This window comes from Anas platyrhynchos, chromosome 16 (genome assembly GCF_047663525.1).
Source record: "Anas platyrhynchos isolate ZD024472 breed Pekin duck chromosome 16, IASCAAS_PekinDuck_T2T, whole genome shotgun sequence".
Classification (NCBI taxonomy): domain Eukaryota; kingdom Metazoa; phylum Chordata; class Aves; order Anseriformes; family Anatidae; genus Anas; species Anas platyrhynchos.
Window position 1 is genome coordinate 4,239,539 of NC_092602.1, and position 21,877 is coordinate 4,261,415.

Sequence of the window (21,877 nt, forward strand, 5' to 3'; positions counted from 1 at the left end):
TGAGGGTGGTCAGGCTGGGGGCAGCCCGGGGGGCTCTCCATCTAGGGCTCCTACAGGTCTTGGACGTGAAGTTTTTGTCTCTCCCTGCACCCTGCAAGACAAGGAGCTTCTCATTCAGAGCACAGCTCGCTCAGAAGCTCTGAAATCAATCCTGACTGCAAGTGCTTCGTGAAGACGTGGAGCAGTAGTGGGCAGCAGAGTGCTGACGCCGAGGGTCGATGCAGTGGGCAGCGCTTCCCAGTTTCTCCTCCCTGCCCGCCCCTCCAGCCACCCCTTGCACCAGAGCACGGGCACCCAGATACATCTCCAGGCTGGGCCCTGATGAGGTGCTGTGGCCCTGGAGAAATTAGGCTAGGATACTGCATGAAAGCTACTGGACAGTATTTGAAGCAAGTGGGAAGCAAAAGCCCTCAGTCAGAAATTCCTGAAGCTGCTGGACAGACAACCCTGCTGTCCCCTCTGCTGACAGCTGATCTCAGGCTCACCCCTACCAGCCCAGAGCTGTCACCCCTGTGGGAGTGGGAAAGCTCCGCGTCTGTGTCCTTGGGCAGGGCATGCCAGACCTTTAGGCTGGGAGCTGGCTGAGAGCAGAGTGCACCCGATGCCACAGGGACCAATGCGTGCTGGCTGGGCAGTTGGTTGCAGAGGATAGAAAAGGTGGCAAGAGTTTGTCAGAAATTAGAAACTGTGGGTGTGGGAGAAAGTGGAGAGAGAAGAGACAAAGTCTTAGCTGGGAGAACTGACCAAGGGAGGACAGATGGCTGGGTTTAATTTGAGCTTCACCAGGAATTTATATTCTGCAGAACTTCCAGTTCTGTACTATTTCTATCATTCTGGAGGGCTAGATTTAAATGATCTCTTCCCATCCCCACAGCTTTCCCTTGATCCATGCGTGCTTGGTGCTGGTCCCTGTCAGGACAAGAGGTAGCAGAAAACCAGCACTGGGTTGCAAGCATTAGAGTGCATCTGGCTGCGGAGGCAAACACGTAGCCCTTGTGTTTTCAAGCTCTCTCTCCTATGAAAAATGGAATAGAAACAACAGAACCCGTGAGAAGCAAATTTCTGTCCCTCATCAGGCCATCTTTAAACCCCACTCTTTCTACCTGGAGGAGCATCTCCAGTGTAAAGAGTTTCTTGGCACAGTGTCTGTCCTACCAGCTAAAGTACCTTTGCCTGAAGCTGCTCAGTCAGGATATAGAAGCTATCAGAGGATCCTGGCTCTGTTATAACGTATGGGATGCAACAACTCTACCAGTTGTTGAAAGTCCAATTAAATATTATTTATGGACAATGAACTGTATGAGCTGTATCTCATCCTCTACAGTAAGAGAGGTATGAGAAAAAGTGTCGCTCTGGTCCTGTTCCTGCTTTGAAATAAGTTCACTACAGACGAGATGATGAAGGACTTGGGACCACACCTAAGTCAACATCCTTGAAAATCCTTCCTGAATAGCAGCTACAACAAGTCCAGCAGGTCTCACCTCATGATCTCTGCCATAAGGAAAAACAAATGGAACCCCCATAACCTTGCCACCATGGCTTTGGGGTGGGCTCTGTGCTGTTTCAGGGGATGTGTATCATGAAGTACCTTTGTCATTTGTAATCACAACAGCTTCTTGCACCTCTGGCTCTGAGAACTTGTAAGAGACATTCTGGTGGTAGAATCCAGCTGAACATGAAGACTTCTCATATTTTCTATTTTGCCTTTTTTTAAAAAAAAAAAAAAAAAAAAAAAAAAAAAAGGAACTATCCCACTATCCCACTTACTTCAGGCATTATCACTATGTGAGATGTATTAGAAACCTGGTAACTGCAGCCGAAGAGTAGAGAGCTGAATGGAGGAAGCTTGGAAATAATCTTCAAGTTCATTTCTTCATTTTCAGTGATGTGGTGGCTTGGAGCTGGAACACCCAAAAGACAACCAGATTGGAGGTCAAATAATTTCAACCCCTACTTCTAAATCAAGGTTGGCTTCATTCTGCCTAGTATGGGCCCAGGTCACAGCCTCTCCACAGCAGATTCTCTCTAAACTATTCCAGCACTGCTCACGTGCAATCCAAGGAGTGCTGCGAGCAGGACGTGCTAATAGGGCAGGCAGGTAGTGCAGGCAGCTTGTGCAGGGCAGTTCATCCAGGGCAGGGAGCCATGGGTCACCGCTGCCAGCTGTACTGCATCCCTTGGGAGCGAGCTGTTGTTAACAACTAAAAAATGTATCTGAGCATCCCAGCTAAGCTTTTCGTATTGTTTGGATCAGGGAGCAATAAAGGTGTGCATTAGAGGGCAGTCAACGACCTGCACAGCATCAGGGAGTCATAATCAGACAGCAGTGACCCAAGACAGCTTGCGTGTAGGGGAGAAAAAACCTTTCTATGTATCCAGGGGCATCCCAAAATTCACAGAGGAAAAACAGAATATATATCTGGGGCATGTGCAAGGAAAAGGCATACAGAGATGCTGACATTCCCCCAAACGGAGTCTGATGGATAAGGACAGCAGTTTATTGGGGAAAGCAGAAAACATGCCGGGCAGGCAGGAGGGGGAATAGATCCCCGTCTCCAAAGCGAGTAGAAAAATGTAAATCCGGAAGGGCAACGTAAAATAAGTGACCCGGGGAAGGATGAGGCTGGCTGTTCCCAAGAAGGCAGGAGTAACTGTGCCCAGGCAGCAGATGGCGATGCCCTGCCTGGCTCTTCAGCAGCAGAACAGCAAAGGCCGGGCTACGGGGCAGCAGCAGCGGCTGGCCCCGACCCCCTCCGCCGCTCCGTGACGCTCGCCACCGGGCTACCGAGCCCGGAGGGGCAGGCAGGGACCTCCCGGTGCCCCGGAGCATCGCTGGACTTGTCCTCTCCGCCCCTCCGAGGCCTGCTAACGGGTCCTGCTTCACCCCACGGGCTCACCCGCACCCGGCCCCGCAGCCCCGGTGCCGGTGCCGGTGCCTCCGCTCCTCCCCGCTCCGCCCCGGCCCGGCCCGCACGGGGGCGGCCGCGTTTTTTTTCCACCCCCCCTCCCCTTCCACCTTTCCTCGCTGCCGCGGTGCTGCGGGACGCGCCGGGACCCGCAGCCGCTGCCCAGGTACCGGGGAGGGGGAACCGCAACGGGGCGGGCACCGGAGCCGCTCCCGGAGCAGCTCCGGGCTCGGCTCCTCGCCGGGAAGGGGGGAAAAAAAAAGGGGAAAAAGAGAGGGGGGAGACCGCATCCAGGGTGCCCACCGGTGTCCCCCGAGCCCAGCAGGACGGCGGCTCCCGGCCGGCGGAGCGGGGGCTGCGCTGCACCGGGAGCAACCTGCGGGGCCGAGGGGAGAGCGGCCGGTGGCACTGCGGGAGAACCCGCCTGCTCTTCCCAAATGCAGCAAGAAATCAAAGCAGCTAAAAATACGGGCCACGGTCGCTGACGAAGGAAACGCTGACGTTTCTCGTGACCCCCATCCCCCCCCCCAGTTTTGAATGAGCCAAGTGCTCAGCGTGTCCTCCAAGTTTGGGGGGACGTGGTTTGTCCGTCTCTGGGGACCGTAATCCCACCTGGGCAAACAGCCACGGTTTCATGGACCAGCAGCTGGTGGGCTGGCAAAATGCATATGATCCAGATAAACATATAGATGTAAATCTGCCCTTGCATGAGTGAATGGGGGACCGGATAAGTGGGTAACTGCATGGTCTTCTCTCTTTGAAAGCATCAAATTGTCAGTGTGATGAATGGAAGCTCAAATTTGGTGGTTTTGTGTTTAGCTGTTAGCCTTGGAAAACATTCCCATGACAAACTCCTTTCGCGCTGCTTGCAGCTTCTGTAGGAAACATGATTTTCTCTTGTGCAATAGTGAAACAGCAATGATGGCAAGGAGGAGAAGGTCTTGGCTGTAACAGAGCGATTGAGAACTAAACCTCTTTTGTGTTGTGAAATACTTTGATTCTTGCATCAAGCAGTCTGCACCTGGGAGACTTTTCAGCATTTCTCTATTTATTGGCATACCTTTGAGATCTGAACCAAATCTCTTGTTTAATTATTAATTTCAGAACATTTCCAATCCAGCTTGCAGAGGATGTATTAGAGCGGTGGCAATGAGAGCACTGCTGACTGAGCCTTTAACCTGGAGCCTATAAATTGCTGAAGCAGCAACCAGTAAAACAGTTGTGGCTAATTGTAGTCTGATGGAGTGTTCCTGCTCTGCTTCTTCAGGAGCAATCAGGGCATGTTGAATGGCAGCTTTGTAGCTATATTTGCTGCCACTGGGAATCACTTCTAGTGGCATGTGCACCAGGATGAGGGTTTCTTCTCATCCTCAGTGACTGAGCCAGAAGAGATGGGGCTGTTGTACCACTTCTGTAGGGCTGCAGGCATGCACAAGCTATTCTTGGCATTTTGCATCATAAATTTTGCTTCTGTTTCTCATGGACATCAGAAGGCACCCAACACCGCCAAATCCATGCCGATGCAAAGCAAACCCCTGGCTGCCCAAGTCAGCTCCCAGGGACAGGTGTGAAAATGGCAGAAAACTGGGAGTGGGAGTGTTGGGCAGTGGGAGACGAACTGTCTGGAGAGCTGCTGGGAGGAGGAAAGGGGGGTAAAGATGTGGGGACCTCAGGGTGCATGGGACCAGGGAAGACAGGAGGAAAGGGGGTCCCTGCTGCAGCTCCTGCACGCCAGCCTCTGTGAACTCCACTCATCACCGCCTGGGCAGGGGATGCGGTTGGGTGCTGTGTTGGTGCATGGCAGTGTGATGGCATCAGGATGGCATCACCTCCTTGAGACAGGGATGGGAGGCAGCAACACAAGCAAGTGCATTTCCCTCCCCGTTTGTGCACCCTGTGCCAGGAGATCAGTTTGTGTAAGCACCAGGAGCCAGATCTCAGGGGTTTGTAGGACCCCATGTGCATACTTCGTAGTGCAGTTCCTGAAAGAGGTGATACTGTAACCTCCAGGTTGGAGACACATATATTGTCACCCCTAGATTATTTTAAAAATACACATTTGACTCACTCTAAAAATGCACGTTGCCCTGATAACACAGAGCACGCAGCATGACTGGGTCGGTGCTGGGCAGTGCTTCAGCACCCCTGATGCTCTGGCCACACATGGGCTGTGTTTGGAGCTGTGTGTCCAGAGGAGAGTCCTGCTTTCCTTGGCAGCAGAGCCTGTGTTATTCTGGAGATGGAGCCAAGAGCCAGCCCTGGGGCAGCTCAGCTCCACAGAGCCAGACCTTGCACGGAACTGGAGCTTCTGACACTGAGCTCCTTGAGTTCCCGTGGGGGCTTTGGCCACTGGGCTGTGCCCTGGGTGGAGGACAGATGCCATGACTGGCAGAGAACAAGGTGCATTCAGCTGGGGATGCTGGCTGCACTTCATGCCATGGTTTTGGCAGGTGTGCTGGCTGGTGGGTTACAGGGGCTGCTGTGGGTCTTGGTCATCATTGAAGGTGAAAGAGCAGGAAAAGAGCTGTGCTGGAGAGGGTGTCAGACCAGGGAGAAGCTCGCAATGGAATTCCAATAGGGATCCACCTTACATTTTTTAATGAATGACCTCTGCCCCACACAGCAGCAGATGCTGATGAAATTTGCTGAGGATGGTGAGAGGCATCCCTGGTGGCTGGGACCTCCCCACCGAGCAGGGAGACGGAGGAGAAGAGGTGCACGAGGCTGGGCACTGGAGGGGGGGGGGGGAGGGAAAGTTTCTGCTGTGAAATAGGAGCTAACCTGTAGAAAATGAGGGAGGTGGACAGCCTGGGGCAGCCATCTGGAACAGGGGGATGTGCAGTGACCATCCTAAAACCTTTCATGTGGTGGGGGCATGTCTAGAGGGATGGGGAGCTGGGGTGTGTTGCTGTGCCCTGCAGGTAGGGAAGGAGGGCTTGGAGCCCCAGCATTGTTCAGGACTCAGCGGGAAGGGGGACACCAGCAGGTCTGGGGGTGGTGGTTAGCTGGTGAGGGGCCTGGGGGCTGTCAGCAGGGACAGAGCCTCAGGATTCACAGCGAAGCCCAGTGCCTGAGTCTGCTCTCAGCCTGTGGTGTGGGAGGGCCATGCTCCCCCCTCCTTGTCGGTCCTTCTGCCACTAGTTTGTGGCTGAGCCACTGGCAAGGCACCTGGGAAGCAGAGCACGAGTGGTGGGACGGGACAGGACGGGATGTGGTGCAGCTGGGCCCTGTGCCCTGGTGGGGTTTGTTCCTCGCAGTGTTTGCAAGGCCTATCCAAAACAGGTCTCCTGCTGGAACTGCTCAGTGGTTCCTGCTGTGCCCTGCGTGAAAGACAATATTGTGTATGTACAGAGAGTTGGGAAGGAGGTAACACTTCAATAGATCTGGTACACTTTGGGATCAAGGGTCATTTTTTTCCACAGTGAGGACCAGAGTCAGAGCCAGCACTTTCCTGCAAGAGCGGATAATGCCACAAGATGCTCTGAGCCTCCTCCCTCTGCTCCTCCTGCTCGTCCTGATGGGGGCACAGCTTACAAACACACATCTCTCTCACTAGCAAAGGCACATGGTTCTCTGCTCGTCTTGCTGAAGCCACGTTGGCCGTCACCAGTCACCTCTTTGTTTTCCATGTCCCTTGGCACAGTTTCCAGGAGGATCTGCTGTTGGGCAAATGCAGAGCTGCCATTCATATTTTGTTCCCTCATGTCCCTGATCTACATGGAACTGCATGCTGGTAGTTGGTGAGCACAGGGCAGCATGTCTTCAGGCTTATAAACAGGAAAGTTTTGTTTTCTTATTTTTGAACGTAGATTCGGTTCAGAGTAGAGATGGAAAATCTGCTGTGTGTCACAGTGTACTGTCTGGTTGCAGAGGGCCCAGATTGCTGGATGACCCAATGGACAGAACTGAAAGCAGCATAGCTATACAAGACATGGCCAGGAGGTGATGTGGTCTGTGCTCTTTGCTAAAGGACCCTTCAGGAGGCATCCATGGAGAAGGTGAAGGAAGAACTGCAAAGCTGTGTATGGGCTCATTTGGGGGATAGAGGAGCCAGAAGCTTGTGCTCAACCTTCTGCATTTTTTCCTCTCTCACAAAGCCCATGCGGAGGTGTTTTGATATCTAGGCTTTGCTAGAGAGCTTGGTGAGGGGTGTAGAAAACCAGTTTCACATGTCCAGCACTGTTGTGACAGTTCAGGGTTGTGGAGCAGATTGGAGAGGTTTCCTTGTTCAAGTCCCCAGCTGCAGATGGTTTCTGGAAGGTTAAAATCTCTTATCTGGCCTTCCAGATAAGGGATTACCTGGGTAAGGTAGGAAAAGGGCACTGTTGGTAGACATCAAGCACCTTCCAAAAACTCTGTTGGGAAAATGTCCTTGGGTACAGACACCTCCATTGACTTTATTCTCCCCTCTCTCAGACCTAGGTGCATTGTGGCAGTTGGTGATATCTAAGCGTACAGAGCACAGGGTGCTGTTGAGACCCTGTTTAGGCATCCTTATACTGAGCAGGAAAGAAATGCCTCTGACATCCTCTAACTTGGCTTCTTCAGAGATGCTCACAAAGGATGTCCTGAGAAGAAAGTGCTCAGTTCTTCCAATGCTGTGAGTGCAAAAACTATCTGCAGTAACTTGTAATACTTCTGAAGGCCAAAGTTTTTGAGACAGAAACAGGCATATGTTTGCAAACAATGGAACTGAGGTACAATGAAAAGAAATTTTTATTGTATGCAGGGGCAGTTAAAAAATAGCAGCTCCTGTTGAGCTTGAAGCTCTAGGACATTTCCTTAGAATATCTCTGCTACAAATGACTGAAAACTAGAAAAACAAACTGCCATGGGGAAGAGTGTTGGAGAGATCAAGGGCACAGCTGGATTTCTTCTGGTTCTGCAAAATGGGGAATCACTGACCTGAAATGGCCTGGAGGAGCAAGGCAGGGGGCTGTGCTCAGTGCTGCAGAAGAAGGAGACTCCCTCTGGAGGCCTGTGCCAATCTGCCTAGGGAAAATAATTCCTTCCTGAGCCCACAGCTGGAATTGGCTGTGCCCTGAGCTTGTGAGCAAGACCTGACTGCTGGCCCCATGGCAGGGGTCTGGCATGCCCACCGAGGGACACCAGCATGTCAAACTCCTTTCCTCCATCAATCTGGAACCATCTCAGGGGCTTCTGAGAAAACTCCAGAAGTGATAGGGAGGAAAAAAAAAAAAAAAAGTCCTTCCCAGGCCCTGCATCTGACCAGTGGGTGCTCCAAAATGTTGTGAGAGTGGCGTGACCATTTTGCAGATATTGACTTCCCATTTCTTATGGGTGCTGCATCTGGCAGTGGAAGAGGTGAAGGGACTTCTCCACTGATGCCTTTTATAGCCTTTGGGAGGTGAGGGTGTGTGGTTAGGTCTCCTCCTGTTTTTCTATCTATTTCCTGTAAGTTTTAACCTATTAGCCTTTAAGTTCCTGCAAGTTTTATGGAGATATGTGGCTGGGTGGAGGAGAGAGACCCAGAAGCATGTGCTGTGCTCTGCTCCATAGCTGCTCCTCTTTGGCTTCCTACCAACCTTTACATGGTATTTGTTTTTACCGTTTTACAGTAAATTATTGTCCTGTATCCCTGATACATCAACAGCTGAGGCTCTCTTTCTCTCATACAGAACCATTTTCTGTTTCTTCCTGTAAGTTTTGGCAAAGGTCCATGCAATTTCTGCATGTGATTTTCCTGCTGTATTTTTCCCAAATCTTCCTCTGCATTTATGCACCTTCTTACTTGATTTTTTTTTTTTTCGCATTTGCTCTTGCGTAAGTATTGGCGTGCTGCTTTCCTTGAGTGTTCTCGCCCTTGCCACTCAATGAATTGATTCTTCCCTGCTTCATTCCCTTTGCAAATGAGCTTGTTTGGTAGCTCTGTGCATATCCAATAGATCTTTGAATGTGGCTCTCAGAAACAGGTACTCGAAGGCAAACTTGTACATTTTTAGTCCTGTTAACAGTCTATTTCACATTGGCATACCTCTTGGATTTGGTAATGAGGCACTTATGCTTTATGTCATTTGGTAAGGCACCAGTTTTATGTTCCTCTCCAGTCTTGGTTACTAATTTCACATGTTTCAGGCTTTGAAGGTGCTCCTAGGACTTTGTTGAGGGCATGCCGTACGTGGATGAGACATACAGCAGAAGGGAAGTTTGTGGGCGTGTGGAACTGTGTGTGTCTGTTTTGGAGGGATATAGCTGGAAAGGGGGAGAGACGTCTGGATATTTTGAGCTGTTGTTTAAAGAAAGGGTGTGTCTGGGATGCTTTGATGTAGTCTGTGTTGAGGAAGGTGCTGTCAGGGCTCTGCAGAGGTGCCCGTGGTAATGGTGGCTGTGTCTCCCATTGCTTGAGCTCATGGTGGAGGAGCAGGAGGCTTTGCCTGGAAGATGTCCCACTGCCATGTGTCCTACAGTCAGCCACTGCTGGAGGGACACCAGACTGGGTGCCGCTGGTGCTGGGGAGCCGGTCCTGGCTCAGCCAGATGGGGCACGGCATGGGACAGAGGCACCAGGGGTTTCAACACTAGCAGGAGACTGGGTGCGCACCAACCTCCCTGGCAGGGCGCAACCTACGCCTCGTAGTTTCTTATCTTATCTTATCTCCAGGAGATAAATGTGCACAGAAGTGCTTCGTTCAGCAAGAGAGAACAGTGCTGGTGTCTGGCTGGCCACCCAGCAGAAGATCAGCCAGGCTGGAGCACTGGGCATTTGCTGTTCCATGGCCCTTGCTTGCCATGGGCAGGGCTGGCTCTAGCAAGTGGTTAAATTTTTTTCTTTTTTGCTGTACCTTTGCCAAGTTTTCATTTCCTGGGGAGAAATTGCAATGCTTGGTATCTGTCTCCTGGCACTTATTTTTCTGTATTTTCTTCTGATTGGAAAGGTCTTCAGGTACTTCTGGCACTGAAGCTGAAAAAAAAAGTATTCTTTGCCTGGGTTAATCTGTTCTTTGGAAACTGTTTTACCTTCCTGCTGAGTTTGGAAGGCATTGTAAAAAATAGATGGTGAAACCATGGTAAATCAATTCAGGTACAAGTGCAAATGGGTAAATTTTTTACAATATATATATATATTTATAACATATATATAATGATATTAAATGCTTTATTTTATTGCCAGTTATGTTATGTGGATCTTCACTATTTCCAGTCGAGGAGTATAACCTAAAACCTTTATCCCAATTCTTAGAGTCTGTACCAAAACTGAGAGCAATATCTGTCAAAGCTAATGAGCTAAATATAATTTGGAGTTCTGTTTGGCCATCCCACTTAAACATAAAATATCCTGACCTAACAGTATTGAAACCGGGTTTTGGTGCAAAATGGCAAGATAATGAAAACCCTGTCTCAGATAAATAACTGTTCCAAAGGGAATGGGATTTCTGCAGGAATAAGTGTTAATGGAAAGGGACTGCAGAATGAGTAAAGTGGATTTTTTTTTTCTTTTTTTTTTTTTCTTCCCCATCATCTAATAATAAAAGCCGAAATCTGACTGAACTGTATTTATGGTTTAATCATTGCATTTGGGCTCAGACCTAAGTGCTTAAGGATTTAATTACCAAAGACAGGGCTTTGGAAAGTATAATGAAGTCTGAAGATAAATCATACGGGGTTTGTAGTTTTAAACTTTGGAAGGGTGATGGAATTTTCCGGTGGACCCCAGAAGGGTGACCTTGGTGCCGCAGTCTAATGTTGTCCATCGTGTCACCGGCTGCCTGGGTCTTGCAGCAATCACTGCAACACCCACCCTCACCCCAGGCGGTGCTTCTCACGCATCTCTTCTCCCCCATGCAGGTGGTGAAGGAAGCCCGAAGCCCAGGACGTTTTGAGCAGGAGGGCTGCCATGCGAGGATGTGCCTGCGCCCTCGCTGACCTTCCCACCGTCCCCGTCCCTGGCTTGTGTCCTGTGCAGCGTGAGGGCTGCAGCAAGGTGCTGCTCGGCTCGCCATGGGAGGATGCTTCTCCAAGCCCAAGCCAGGTGACAATCGCACCCGCCCCATGGTGACAGGGATGTAGGTCAGCAGCAGCTCCACAGGCCCTGCTGGGGAATGTTAATTCTCTGCTCCTGCGGGGAGGATTACTGCCTGCTAATCCCCCAAATTCCTGTGCTCTGGCTGTGGCGGGGAGTCCTGCGGGGCTGGGGGGGAATGCAGGGCACGCGCCCAGCCTGCAGCCACCAAGGATGCAGAGGCACGTCCAGAAGCTGTAGGAACGTTTCCCTCCCAGGGTGACCTCCCTGCCCTGGTGGCTCCAGTTCTCATCACTAGCTGGTTTTGTGACCCCATGCAAATACTCTGGACCTCAGCTGCATCCCACCCAGTCCCAGTGGCCTCCTGGGGCTCTGCATCGCTCACCATGTGCAGTGGTGCTGGTCCCTGAGGGCTCACAGGTGTCAGGCTGGCGTGGTTGGTGTTCCCAAGGAGAGTTCGTGTCCTTCATTTCATCCTGGCCACCTGAGAAGGACCTGAAGGACTTCCCTGTCCTTGCCACCTGGTCATTCCCAAATGAAAGTGAAATCAGCTCACAGCACTCATCTGTCAGATCATCCATCCATCCATCTTAGCAGTTGTGGGTGGAAAAGTTCCTGTTGTGGACCTTTTTTTTTTGGGAAACTTGTCTCCATTGTCTCAGGCAGTGGGGATTTCAGGCTGAAGGATTGGAGAGTTTGTTGCTGTGATACAAGTCATGTCTGCAAGCCCCCAGGTGTGCCTAGACTGAAGTCGTCTGCCCTTGCTTTGCATACAAGTTCTTTTTGATGCTGATGTGGGCTGTTTCTGAGACACAAAGGAAAAAATTAAGGGTGGTTTCTGTCACTGACCTGTGCTGTGATTATTTCACTGGAGATTGTGGTACCCAAATAATACGGCATTGGATACTGTGGTCAAATTCCTGTCTTCACGTTCCCTGCAGAACTGTAAGTTTTCTTTCGTGAAGAACCACACTGTTGATAGCCTTCCTTGAAGTCTTTAAGAAGTGAAAACACATCCAGGAATAAACACCATCACTGAACAAACTTGTAGCAAAGTCTGGGCAGTTCCACTTTATTTTGTATACCATCAGCAAAATTGTGTTTAATCTTGGACTGATGCAGAAACAAAAGTGCTCTGCAGGCGCATTTCCTGAGCTGTGTGTTTTCATGTGGAGCTGTATTTGCATGGTAGGGCCAATGACAGAAAATGCCACCCTGTAAGCAACACTCCTGCAACTCTCTTTTTGATTAGCAGCCTTTAGGATCGCTTGATGAGCCTTTCCCCAGCCCTTGTTAGCACACCAATGACTGCAAGTGCTTCACCTTGGTGGTTATAAAGCCTCGGAGTGCAGTGAGATAAACAAATACAGATTTGCAGATACTGACTGCTCTGCCAGAGGTTTCACAACCTTTTTATGACACTTGTTTTTCGTGTTCCTTGCAGGAAGAGTGAACTGTCAGAGCTAGCTTCAGGACTTTACTATTTCTAAAAATCCACCTATCCCCTGTACAAATGAGGAGCAGGCCACGCAAGGACAAAGTAGCTCTGTTTTCTCTATTAGTACTGCTCTAACATTAAGGAAATATTTCAGGTATGGCCTGAAGTCAATAGAATTTAACTTATTTAGAGGCTTTTGAGAGGTCTGCATGAGGTCCTTATCTGCTCCATCTTCTTATACCTGAGAGAGACCCTCAGTTTCCCCAAACAGTCTCAGCATTTCTTAAGATAACCTTGATAACACATTTCTGTATTCCAGGAAGACCTTCCGATGGGCAGATAACCAGTGCAGGAGTGGAGTCCTGCAGGCAGTAAATAACTGTGCTGGCTGCACCCAGCCCCAAAGTCCGTCTGCTGCTGCAGAGCCCAACCAAGCCTGATATAAAGATCACTGCTTAATTAAGAACTTATGTTCAAGTAGCAATGTAGTCTCCTGTTATTTCTAGTGCTGCAGTCCCATGACTCCAGATACTGTTCTGAAGCCTAGCCCTCAGTCTCTGCATATTTATTTATTTATTTATTTATTTATTTATTTATTTATTATTATTATTATGTTTATCACATCTCTAACTGCCCATGTCCTGGGTTTTGGGAGCTCGGTAACTTCTGTAGAGAAAGGGTAGAACCAGACACATTTGATCTTACAATTTTGTCATTAACTCTACCATTTTTTGAGTCTCTTTCAGGCCACAAAGAGGGCAGGGCAGTGTCAAGGGGGAGGAGGCTGGGGCAAGGAAGCACTGGGTAGGGGCATGTGGGCAGGAGGCATGGGTGAGCATGTGTACATGTGGATGGGGACTGAGGTGGACAAAGGGTTGGGGAGAGGCAAGAGAGAATCAACCTGTATGGAGACAAGGGACCTGAAATAGTGGGGATAAGATCTGGTGCTTCATCCTCCTTTCCTTGGTGACATTTATTCAGAGCTGGGTGGCACACCAGTCCCTGCTCAATGAGAGCTGAGCAGCGCTGAGAATGCTGCAGTGTAGCAGTACCAGAGAGCTGCTGCTTTCTGCAGGCATCTTTCTGACAGGGAAACAAGCAAAAGGCTCAGATCTAAATTTCCATCTTCATTCATGCAAGCTCATGGATTGCCAGGTGCTCCGTGCGCTCACGTGATCCAAACATAGTTTGGAAAACTAAATTTCAAGACAGCCGGCCAGTTGCTAGGGGGGTTGTCACGAGCAGAGAATTCAGCAGCAGCAGCATCGCTGAAGGCATCATCCTGCATGGGGGGCTGCAGCATAGTGGTGATGCCCAGCTGTGGGTCCAGCAGCCCTGGGTGGGTTGGGGGCAGACACCAGTCCCTTTGTTTTCACGTACACCAAAAATGCATCATTTTGGTGCATCATTTTTAGTAACCTCAGTATCGCCTGTTACAGAGCTGTTAAGTCACAAGAAACTGTGGGTGCGTTAGCTCCTGCTGAATTACTGATCAGCCTCATAATTGTGTGAAGTGATTCTCATGTTTCTTTGACTGGAAGTGTTTTACAGGAAATGACATAAACAGATGTATATGACATTGCCTAGCTCTGTGCTGGAAAATTCATGCCTGCTTTTCCAAATGCTATAGGACAGCCACGCTGAAAAAGCAGTCTCTTTGCTGGGTGCCTGCTGGAGTGGAGCTGTGTCACTGCACTGCCCCTGGAGAGAACCAGGAAGACATGGGCTTATCACAGCATTTTTTATTTCAGTGCATAGAGCTGGACCTGTTTGTGTGCAGTAACTCCTGCAGATGGCAGATACAGTGATGCAGCAGCAGTTCACATTTTCTGTCATTCCATCAGTTCAGCGTAGGCGTGCAGAACTTCACTTTTCTGGCTCTGTCCCTCAGAGCCACAGATGAACCTATGGTGATGATGGTGAGGGTTGGGTGCTTCAACACAAAGCAGCTCCAGGGATGGGTGCAGGGACTGCCTCATGCAGTCATGCAGGATCGCAGATGTCATATTGTCAGGTGAAAGCTGGTTGTAGGGCACAATGCAGTGTTAGGTGCTGATGTGGAAAAGCACAGACAGTGGCTGCTCACAGGCCTCATAACAAGCTACTGTTTCCAGTGTGCCAGAAGGGGAAAAGTGTGGTTGTCCTATATAGGAGACAGCTGCAGAGGTCTGCTTGGCCATGCCAAGGCAGGCGAGGGGCAGCCTCTGTGCTCTGACCTCAGCAGCATGGCTGGAGTATCTCTTTTGAGATCATCTCTTGGTGATTTCCTTTGCTTCTCTCAGCTCTGGCATCTTCCCTGCTGAGAAAAATATTTGTTTTTCCATAATTTGTCTGGTATCTACTCATTTATTGAAAGGTTGTCAATGTGGTAACCTCCATGCCAGCCTTTTCCCCATCTCTGCTTCTGGATTGAGAGAAAACATGCAAAATGTGCTGACATCTCCACTTCTGTTAAGCAGAAAACAGTGGGGCTTTGCCAGAGATCAGGGAGCAGCGTGTCCTTGATTTTGTAGCTCTCAGTACCTTCATTTCCTACCTGCCCAGCCCTTGCTCCCTGCCCTTTCCATGCTCAGATGCTTGCTGTCCTCTGTGGCTCCCTGGCTAGGCTGGAGCAAGTTGACCACTCTCTGCTCCATGCTGGGCTGGTGCCATATGTGGTGGGAGCAGTTTCCTACCACACCACACTGGGACGTGGGATTCCCCTGGTTTTTCCTGTCCTTAACCTCTTTCAGTTGTGAGCTTTAATTTTTATCTTCTGTACAGTTCTTCATTTTCATGACATTTACAAGACTGGGAAAGCTAAATGCTCGCCCACGTGCTTGGGGTGCCTCTTTGGTCTCTGGCAATTATGCCCAGCTTGCTATAAAATCCCCTGGTGTTTATTATAAATATTAATGGCTTTAGTTTCATGAGGTGCCTAGGAGATAAAGTGATATTTTGTGCCTGTTTGACAGCTATGGACCTGAAATATATATTTTTAAAGTCAAAGCTGTCATCTGGTGTGACTGATTTGAGAAGAAAACACAGTTCCTTGAAGGCCCTGGCATGTGCTGTGACTGTCCTCCTTCTCCTGTGGCACCCCAGTGATGCTCAGAGACCCTAACTAGTCATGCCCAAGGAAAGGCTGGATGACTAGTACCATCAATGACCAAGGAAATTCTTCCAACTTTCTGTCGCTTACAAGTTGGAGTGTCTAGGAACGAGCTGATGTGGGAGCACCTCTCCTGGCAACTCCTAGCACCACTGCATGGGCACAAGGGGTTCCCATTATGGGGAGAAGCTTTCTTGGCTCCCAGGCAGAGGACTTCTGTGCAGATGTGATCCTCACGAAGGTGTCGGGAGGGCTCCTGTGCCCCCATGCCTCTGCACGGGTCGGAGGTGCAGGTTGGAGCTGGGACATCGCCACTGCCCAGCCAGGCACGAGTGGATCACACTGGCAGGGGCAGGGCTCAGAGGCTCAGACACAGACATTCAGCCGAGGGGTTGAGACTAGAAGGGTACTTGTCTGGCTCCCACTTGGGCACAGATCCTCATGCCTTGCCAGAATGTAGAGATTTCACTGAGACTTTGAGAATCTCTTCCAGAAAGCTGTCGATTGACCTTACATGGCCAGGGATGCTTTTATAGTCAAATGTGCTCAATAGTATAAACTTAAGTAAACCAGACAATTCTTGCTTTTCCCCTTTAATGCTGAAGATTCACTCTACACTCTTACAGAAATAATGTTGAGCATTTTTAATACGAGTTCCTTATTAATTGGTCTCCATCTAATGAACCAGCTTTATACGCCATTCAGTGATGGCTTTTGCTTCCAGTTAATGTTATTTACGAACAATCAAAAGATTTTTCTGAAGTCTCTTTGAGACCTAGAGTTGTTGGTATGCTCACGCTTAACTTCCTGAAGCTATTTTTCATTAAACAGGACAGGAACTGTGATAGATGGATTGTTTTGCACCAATGAGTAATGCCTGCTTGCAAGAATATTTACTTTATGAATGCAAAGGTGCACAGTTGAGAAAGAGCAGTGGAATAATGGACTCAAGTAATCAAGCCAAGTTTGCTATCAAATATTTTTTCCCAAGCAAGCTGACAGAAAATGTCAGTTCTGATGACATCTGTCAGCCCCTTTTGAAATCCAAGGAAGGGGGGAGAGTCATCATGGCAGCAAAACCTCTGGCTTTGTTTTAATGAAGATTTGTTTGTTCCTGCAGTTGAAGTGAAAATTGAGGTGGTGATACCCGAGAAGGAGAGAAGCAAGGAGGAGATGTCACCCAATGGGAAAGCCAGCCCATTGATTTACAAGGTCAATGGGACTGCCCGGCATTATCATCTCGAGGAACACCCCATTGCCAGCAATCCTTACCACAACCCAAAGGATGTGGTGGAAGCATCTGTGTGCCATGTGAAGGACCTGGAGAACGGACAGTAAGTGCCTAAAGTCTTTATAGGTAACTTACAAATTTATTATTACTTTACAAATTTATTATTAATTTATTATTTAAATTTACAAATAACTTACAAAATAAATTTAGTATTAGTATTATACTGGCCTTAGTATTTTTATGAAGCAGCATGAATAGTGCATGTGTGGGATGGAGGGGTTGATCGTGTGCTCCACCATTTCTGCAGTGCCTTGTTTCTCTAGCTGAGCTCATTTCTTTCACCTTGTTCATTCACCAAAAATGCGATTTTCCAAAGTTTTTCCTAATGGCAGCACACTTCAGCTGTGCACAATTTCCCCCTGATTTACAAGTTTTCTTAACTCTGAAAAGTGCCTGTTCCAGTCACTGTGCTTTACAGGCACATTTTTCTTACCTGGGATAGATGAGCCTTTTCTGCAGCGTGCCCCATTAATATGACAGAATCCAAACAGGCTGAACTGTGTGAAAAATAATGTAATTTGAATCCAGTGAACAGTTGGGTGAAGCTGGATGTAGTTGGAATTTGGGAGTATTTGCTTTAATTTGCTATTGCATGTAATGATACTCTAGAATAATATGTGATGATGATCTAGAATAATCCATTTAATACAAGCTACTTTGTGCTAAACTTATGGGGCATCATGAGCTATAAATTCTTGTTAGCAAAGTTCATCCAGGAATAAACTGTGCTTTTCATCTCTGGGATTTCATGTATTAAACCATTCTACAAAGGGATGCACTGGACTCTCTGCTGGATTAAATCTTCACGTGAGGTTTGGCTGATTCTGCCTTGTGGCTGAAGCAAAGCCAAAAAGAGACCCAGTCATGGGGAATATTTGTTGCACAGGGGCGATCCTGACGGTTAATCTGCCCTACCGAATTTCGAGAGTCAAGAGGGAGCAGATGTAGCCTGGTGGCTGCTGTAGTCATTGCAGCCAAGGAAATGCCAGGTGCTCATGGAGGCAGCTTCTGCTAACTTCATGTTCGGGGTGTTCCTAAAAGAGTTTGTTGTGTTTTGGTGCTCCAGTGCAAGAAACATACTGGAAAACTAGGGCTTAGGTAAGTATATTGCCTGGAAAGATTGCAGTATAGCAGAAAAAACAAGTGTAAGAGCCTGGTTTACTCTGTAGGTCGCAGAGGGGTGAGTGGTTTGGCTGCAGCATGCAAGAACGTATGTGGCTGTAGCAGAAAGCTCCTTGGTCGAACAGGCAACAGCTAAAGCAAGAGCTAGAAGCTGTAATCAGTCAGGAAACGGGCTCACACTTCGACTGTGTGTGCATTTAGCTACTGAAACAAATTCCCAAGTACTGCAGCAGACTTCCCATCAGAGGACATTTTAAATTCAGAATGACTTTTTCTAATAGAACTGTTTTTTAACTTTCTGGCACCAGGATGGTCCCAGCAGAACCAGTGAAGGATTCTGGTGCGTGAGCTCTGCTGCTGCCTTGCCCAGACGTTCTCCCAGCTGGCTGACAGGCCCCGGGGTGGGGAGCACACAGTTGGCCATGTTTTTAGTTCAGGGAGCTGCACCCAGAAAGCAGCCCCCAGCCACCTGCACCTCCTCTGCCACGTCCTTTGTGGGCCAGAGCCGAGCTTCTGCTGGTGCTGCCCAGGTTAGAAGGGGAGCTGGGCAAGAGGACAAATTTCCCACTGGAGAAACAGCTCAGTGGGGAGCAGTGCAGTGCCAGCCGCTCTCTTGCTCGCTTTGGACTGAGTGAAGGTGGCTGTGCATTGCCTTCAAGATGCCAGGTCTTGTTTTTCCCTCTGTCAGATCACACAGTTCCTTAGGTAAGTTGTAAAGTCACTTATCTTATCTTATCTTATCTTCCTGTGTAGTTTTGGTTGTCATTTAACGAGAGCCACAGGTTTTATCTGAAGCACTGCACAGCTGAGGAATGCGGCAGGACTTGTATTGCTCTATCCCCATTGTGCTGACTGAGGGACACCCGAGTGCCAAGTGTCCTGCATGGGGAGGGAGCAGAGCTACCTTGCTTGGGAGGGTGTCTGCCAGCTTACAGGGCTGGATGGCTCCCAGGGCAAGTGTGACAAGCTCTGCTGCTGCTTTTGACCGAGGTAGCAAAGAAAATCAGCATCTGCTGTTCCTCTAGTGGGATGGTTCATGCAGGTGAAGCACGCACGTGCCTGAGGACTTGTCCGAGGTAGGTCTGCAGGTGTTTTGGGCATGCTTGTGGACTGAGCACTGGTCTCACACCCCTCTTCACCAGAAGTGTGTCTGCAGCCCGGGTGCTGGTTAGGGTGATGTTACCCAAACCGCAATGGGAATGCAAAGTGAGTCCCGTTTGTCTGAGATCGAGGTGTGTGGTGCATACGCAGCTTTCATGGCTCGCACATGGCCAGTGTTCCTGAGCACAGGGGGTTTGCTGTGTGCACACCGGTGACACATACAGCACACCTAATGCAGCCTGAATAGGACTGCGATGTGGAAACACTCTGCAGCTCTCTCTACGATTACCTACCTGAAAGGAGGTTGCAGTGAGGAGGGTGCTGGTCTCTTTTCTGGGGTGACTAGGGATAGGATGTGAGGCAATGGCCTCAAGTTGCACCAGGGGAGGTTTAGATTGGACATTAGGAAGAATTTCTGCATGGAGAGGGTCATCAAGCATTGGACTAGGCTGCTTAGGGAAGTGGTGGAGTCTCCATCCCTGGAGGTATTTAAGAGATGTGTGGGTGTGGTGCTTAGGGATGTGGTTTAGTGATGGGACTTGGTAGGTCAGGTTGGTGGTTGGACTTCTGACCTTGAAGGGCTTTTGCAACCTGTATGATTTTCTAAACTTCATCTTCCCAGCACTGATAGCATCATTAACCACACATTCAGCAGGTGGGGATGCTGTGGTATCTTTTTTTTGTTTTTTGTTTTGGAGAGAGGGTACATGATTGGCAAAAGTGTGCTTTTGGCTAGGGCAAGGGTGGCTGGGGCTGGAGCCTGATGTAGCTGGTGGGGGACCCATCGTGAGACCACAAACTTTGTATACGGGATGCTTGCTGTGCTAATTACACTTTTTCCAGGGTATCTCCACAAGCAACAGCTGTGCTTCAAAGAGCACCTGACTGCCTCCTGGGGGACTGCCTGCACTTAGGTTGGCTATTGTAAAAGCCTGAAGCTGAGTGCTGGGGCAGCAGGGAGACAAAACCCCACTGTGATGCAGAGTTGGGCCAGCAGCCTGAGCAGGAGGGCAGGTTGCCTTATGACTTGTGTTCTGCAAAAACAGCAGAAGAAAAGAGCAGGGGAGTCGGGTGTAGATGTCCTGGGGTTTCTATCAGAAAAATGTGAGCCCACCCCCTGACACAGAGCACGCAAAGGGTCACAGGTTCCTCTCCTGGGCACTGCTTGGTGACCCAGCCTGGATCTGGTGTGGGCTGGCAGCAGCAGAGCCACCTCCAAGGCCAGCTTGGTGGCAGGGGTGGCAATACCTGCGAGACACCCAGAGCCATTGGTGAGCAGTTTGGAGGAAGGAGGAGCTGGGCAGGGTGGAATGGGGCTGGAGTGCAGGGTGAGGGGTTTGGCACCGGCTGTTCTGCCACCTGCTTCTGTGCTCCTCCTCCTTAGGATGCGTGAGGTGGACCTGGGCTGCGGGAAGGCGCTGCTGATCAAGGAGAGCGGCGAGTTCTACGCCATGGGACACAAATGCCCTCACTATGGGGCCCCGCTGGTTAAAGGTCTGTCTGTATCACTTGCTGTGTGCATAAAAATGGGAGGCAAAGCGTTTACCTTTACAGCCCCGAGGTCCTTCATGGGTGCTGTGGGGAGTATGGGGTAGTGCCATTCCTCTTAACCTCATCCCAGCATCTTCTCGGTGAGGGAAGTGTGTCTTCAGAAAGGTGGCAGTGCAGAAGCCTCCGAGGGTACTCAGCCTTGGGTTTGGTTTGCTGGTGAACTCACTGACACAGGCCTGAGGCTTGCTTGGGTGACTTCAGAGAACGAAACTCATCTAGCATCATTACGTGTTGTCTCTTCAGCTGGGGTCTGAACCTCTCTCGGACTGTGTGAGACAGCCTCAGCTCACTGCATCCAAACAGAGCCTCATTTTATGGGGCTTTGTTCTGTTTACTGGTTCTCAGCCATTGAGGAGTTAAAAGGTATTTTAAAGGAAGAAAAAACCAAAAACAATCTTCTGCATTTTATGATTTTTCAGGCCACTCAGTCTTAAAAAACAAAAATCCACAACTCCCTATAAATCAAAATCATGTTCATGAGGGCTCTGTTGTCAGTGGTGGAAGTGTGGTGATGTACAGTGGTTTGCCCTCATGGTACCAGAAGCCTGAATTAAGGGCCCCTGGTGGTGCCATCTTGGCCGTGTGCCTTAACTGTGGGTGTTTGGCTGGAGGAGGGGTGCTGGGGAAGGTGGCAGGGTATCCTCACATGCTGTCCTGGCACCAGTAGCAGTGCTGGGTGCAGGCAGGCATGCTCTCGGTCTTGCTTGTCCCCCTCTGGTGTCAACAACCTTTTGGCTTTGCACAGCGATCTCACTGGAGATGCAGGAGGGGTGGCCCCTGAGTCCCTGCATCTAGTGACAAGACATGGCAGTGCAGCGAGCAAATACACCAACTCAGGATGAGCCCAGCACAGCTGAACTGTAGCAGTTCTCTCTGCCTCGAGCCAGTTCTTCCAGGCAGGGACAGACAAAGTCCAAGGTAGCAGACAGAGCAAATACTTACGAGGAGTGACCTCACTGCTTTGAACATGCCCTGTACTTATCCAGTGGCATGCATGCTCCTTGATGTGTCAGCATCTGTGCTGACATAGGCTTGCTCTAAATATGTGATGCTCTGTTTGAGGCACTGCTTGCTTGTGGTGGTACTGGACTTGTAGAGATGACCGCAGGACCTGGTGATGTGATCCCTGAGTGAGATTATCCTGTAGGCACAGCAGAGAGCTGGTGGAGCTGTGCACAGAGGCATTGGAAGGGGCTCTCTCAGTGAGGGCATCTTAGCTAGGATCCCACACCCAGGATCCCAGTTGGCACCTCACCCTCTAGCCCAAATGGCTGGACCAGTCCCATGCACAAGCTAGAGAAGCCCACGTGAAGCAGCCAAGATGCTGCTGACCATCCACGTCCACGACAGCTGCCGCGTGCCCTGTAGAAGAGATGACAGCTCTAGGTAAAGAGAAG

General features: G+C 49.6%; 1 protein-coding gene across 4 annotated transcripts in view; it reads left to right on the forward strand.

The window, feature by feature from the left end:
- The first annotated feature begins 2,657 nt into the window (after window positions 1–2,657).
- The window catches only part of AIFM3 (AIF family member 3), a 40,288-nt gene continuing 21,068 nt past the window's right edge, over window positions 2,658–21,877 (forward strand). The window contains exons 1-4 of one of the 4 annotated variants that reach the window (XM_072024147.1): window positions 2,658–3,072; window positions 10,712–10,895; window positions 16,536–16,749; window positions 20,314–20,423. In XM_072024147.1, the coding sequence (XP_071880248.1) occupies window positions 10,865–10,895; window positions 16,536–16,749; window positions 20,314–20,423 (355 nt within the window). In that variant the 5' untranslated portion in view covers window positions 2,658–3,072; window positions 10,712–10,864. The remainder of the gene's footprint in view (window positions 3,073–10,711; window positions 10,896–16,535; window positions 16,750–20,313; window positions 20,424–21,877) is intronic. The other 3 variants (XM_072024149.1, XM_072024148.1, XM_027469618.3) reach the window with 3 other exon arrangements.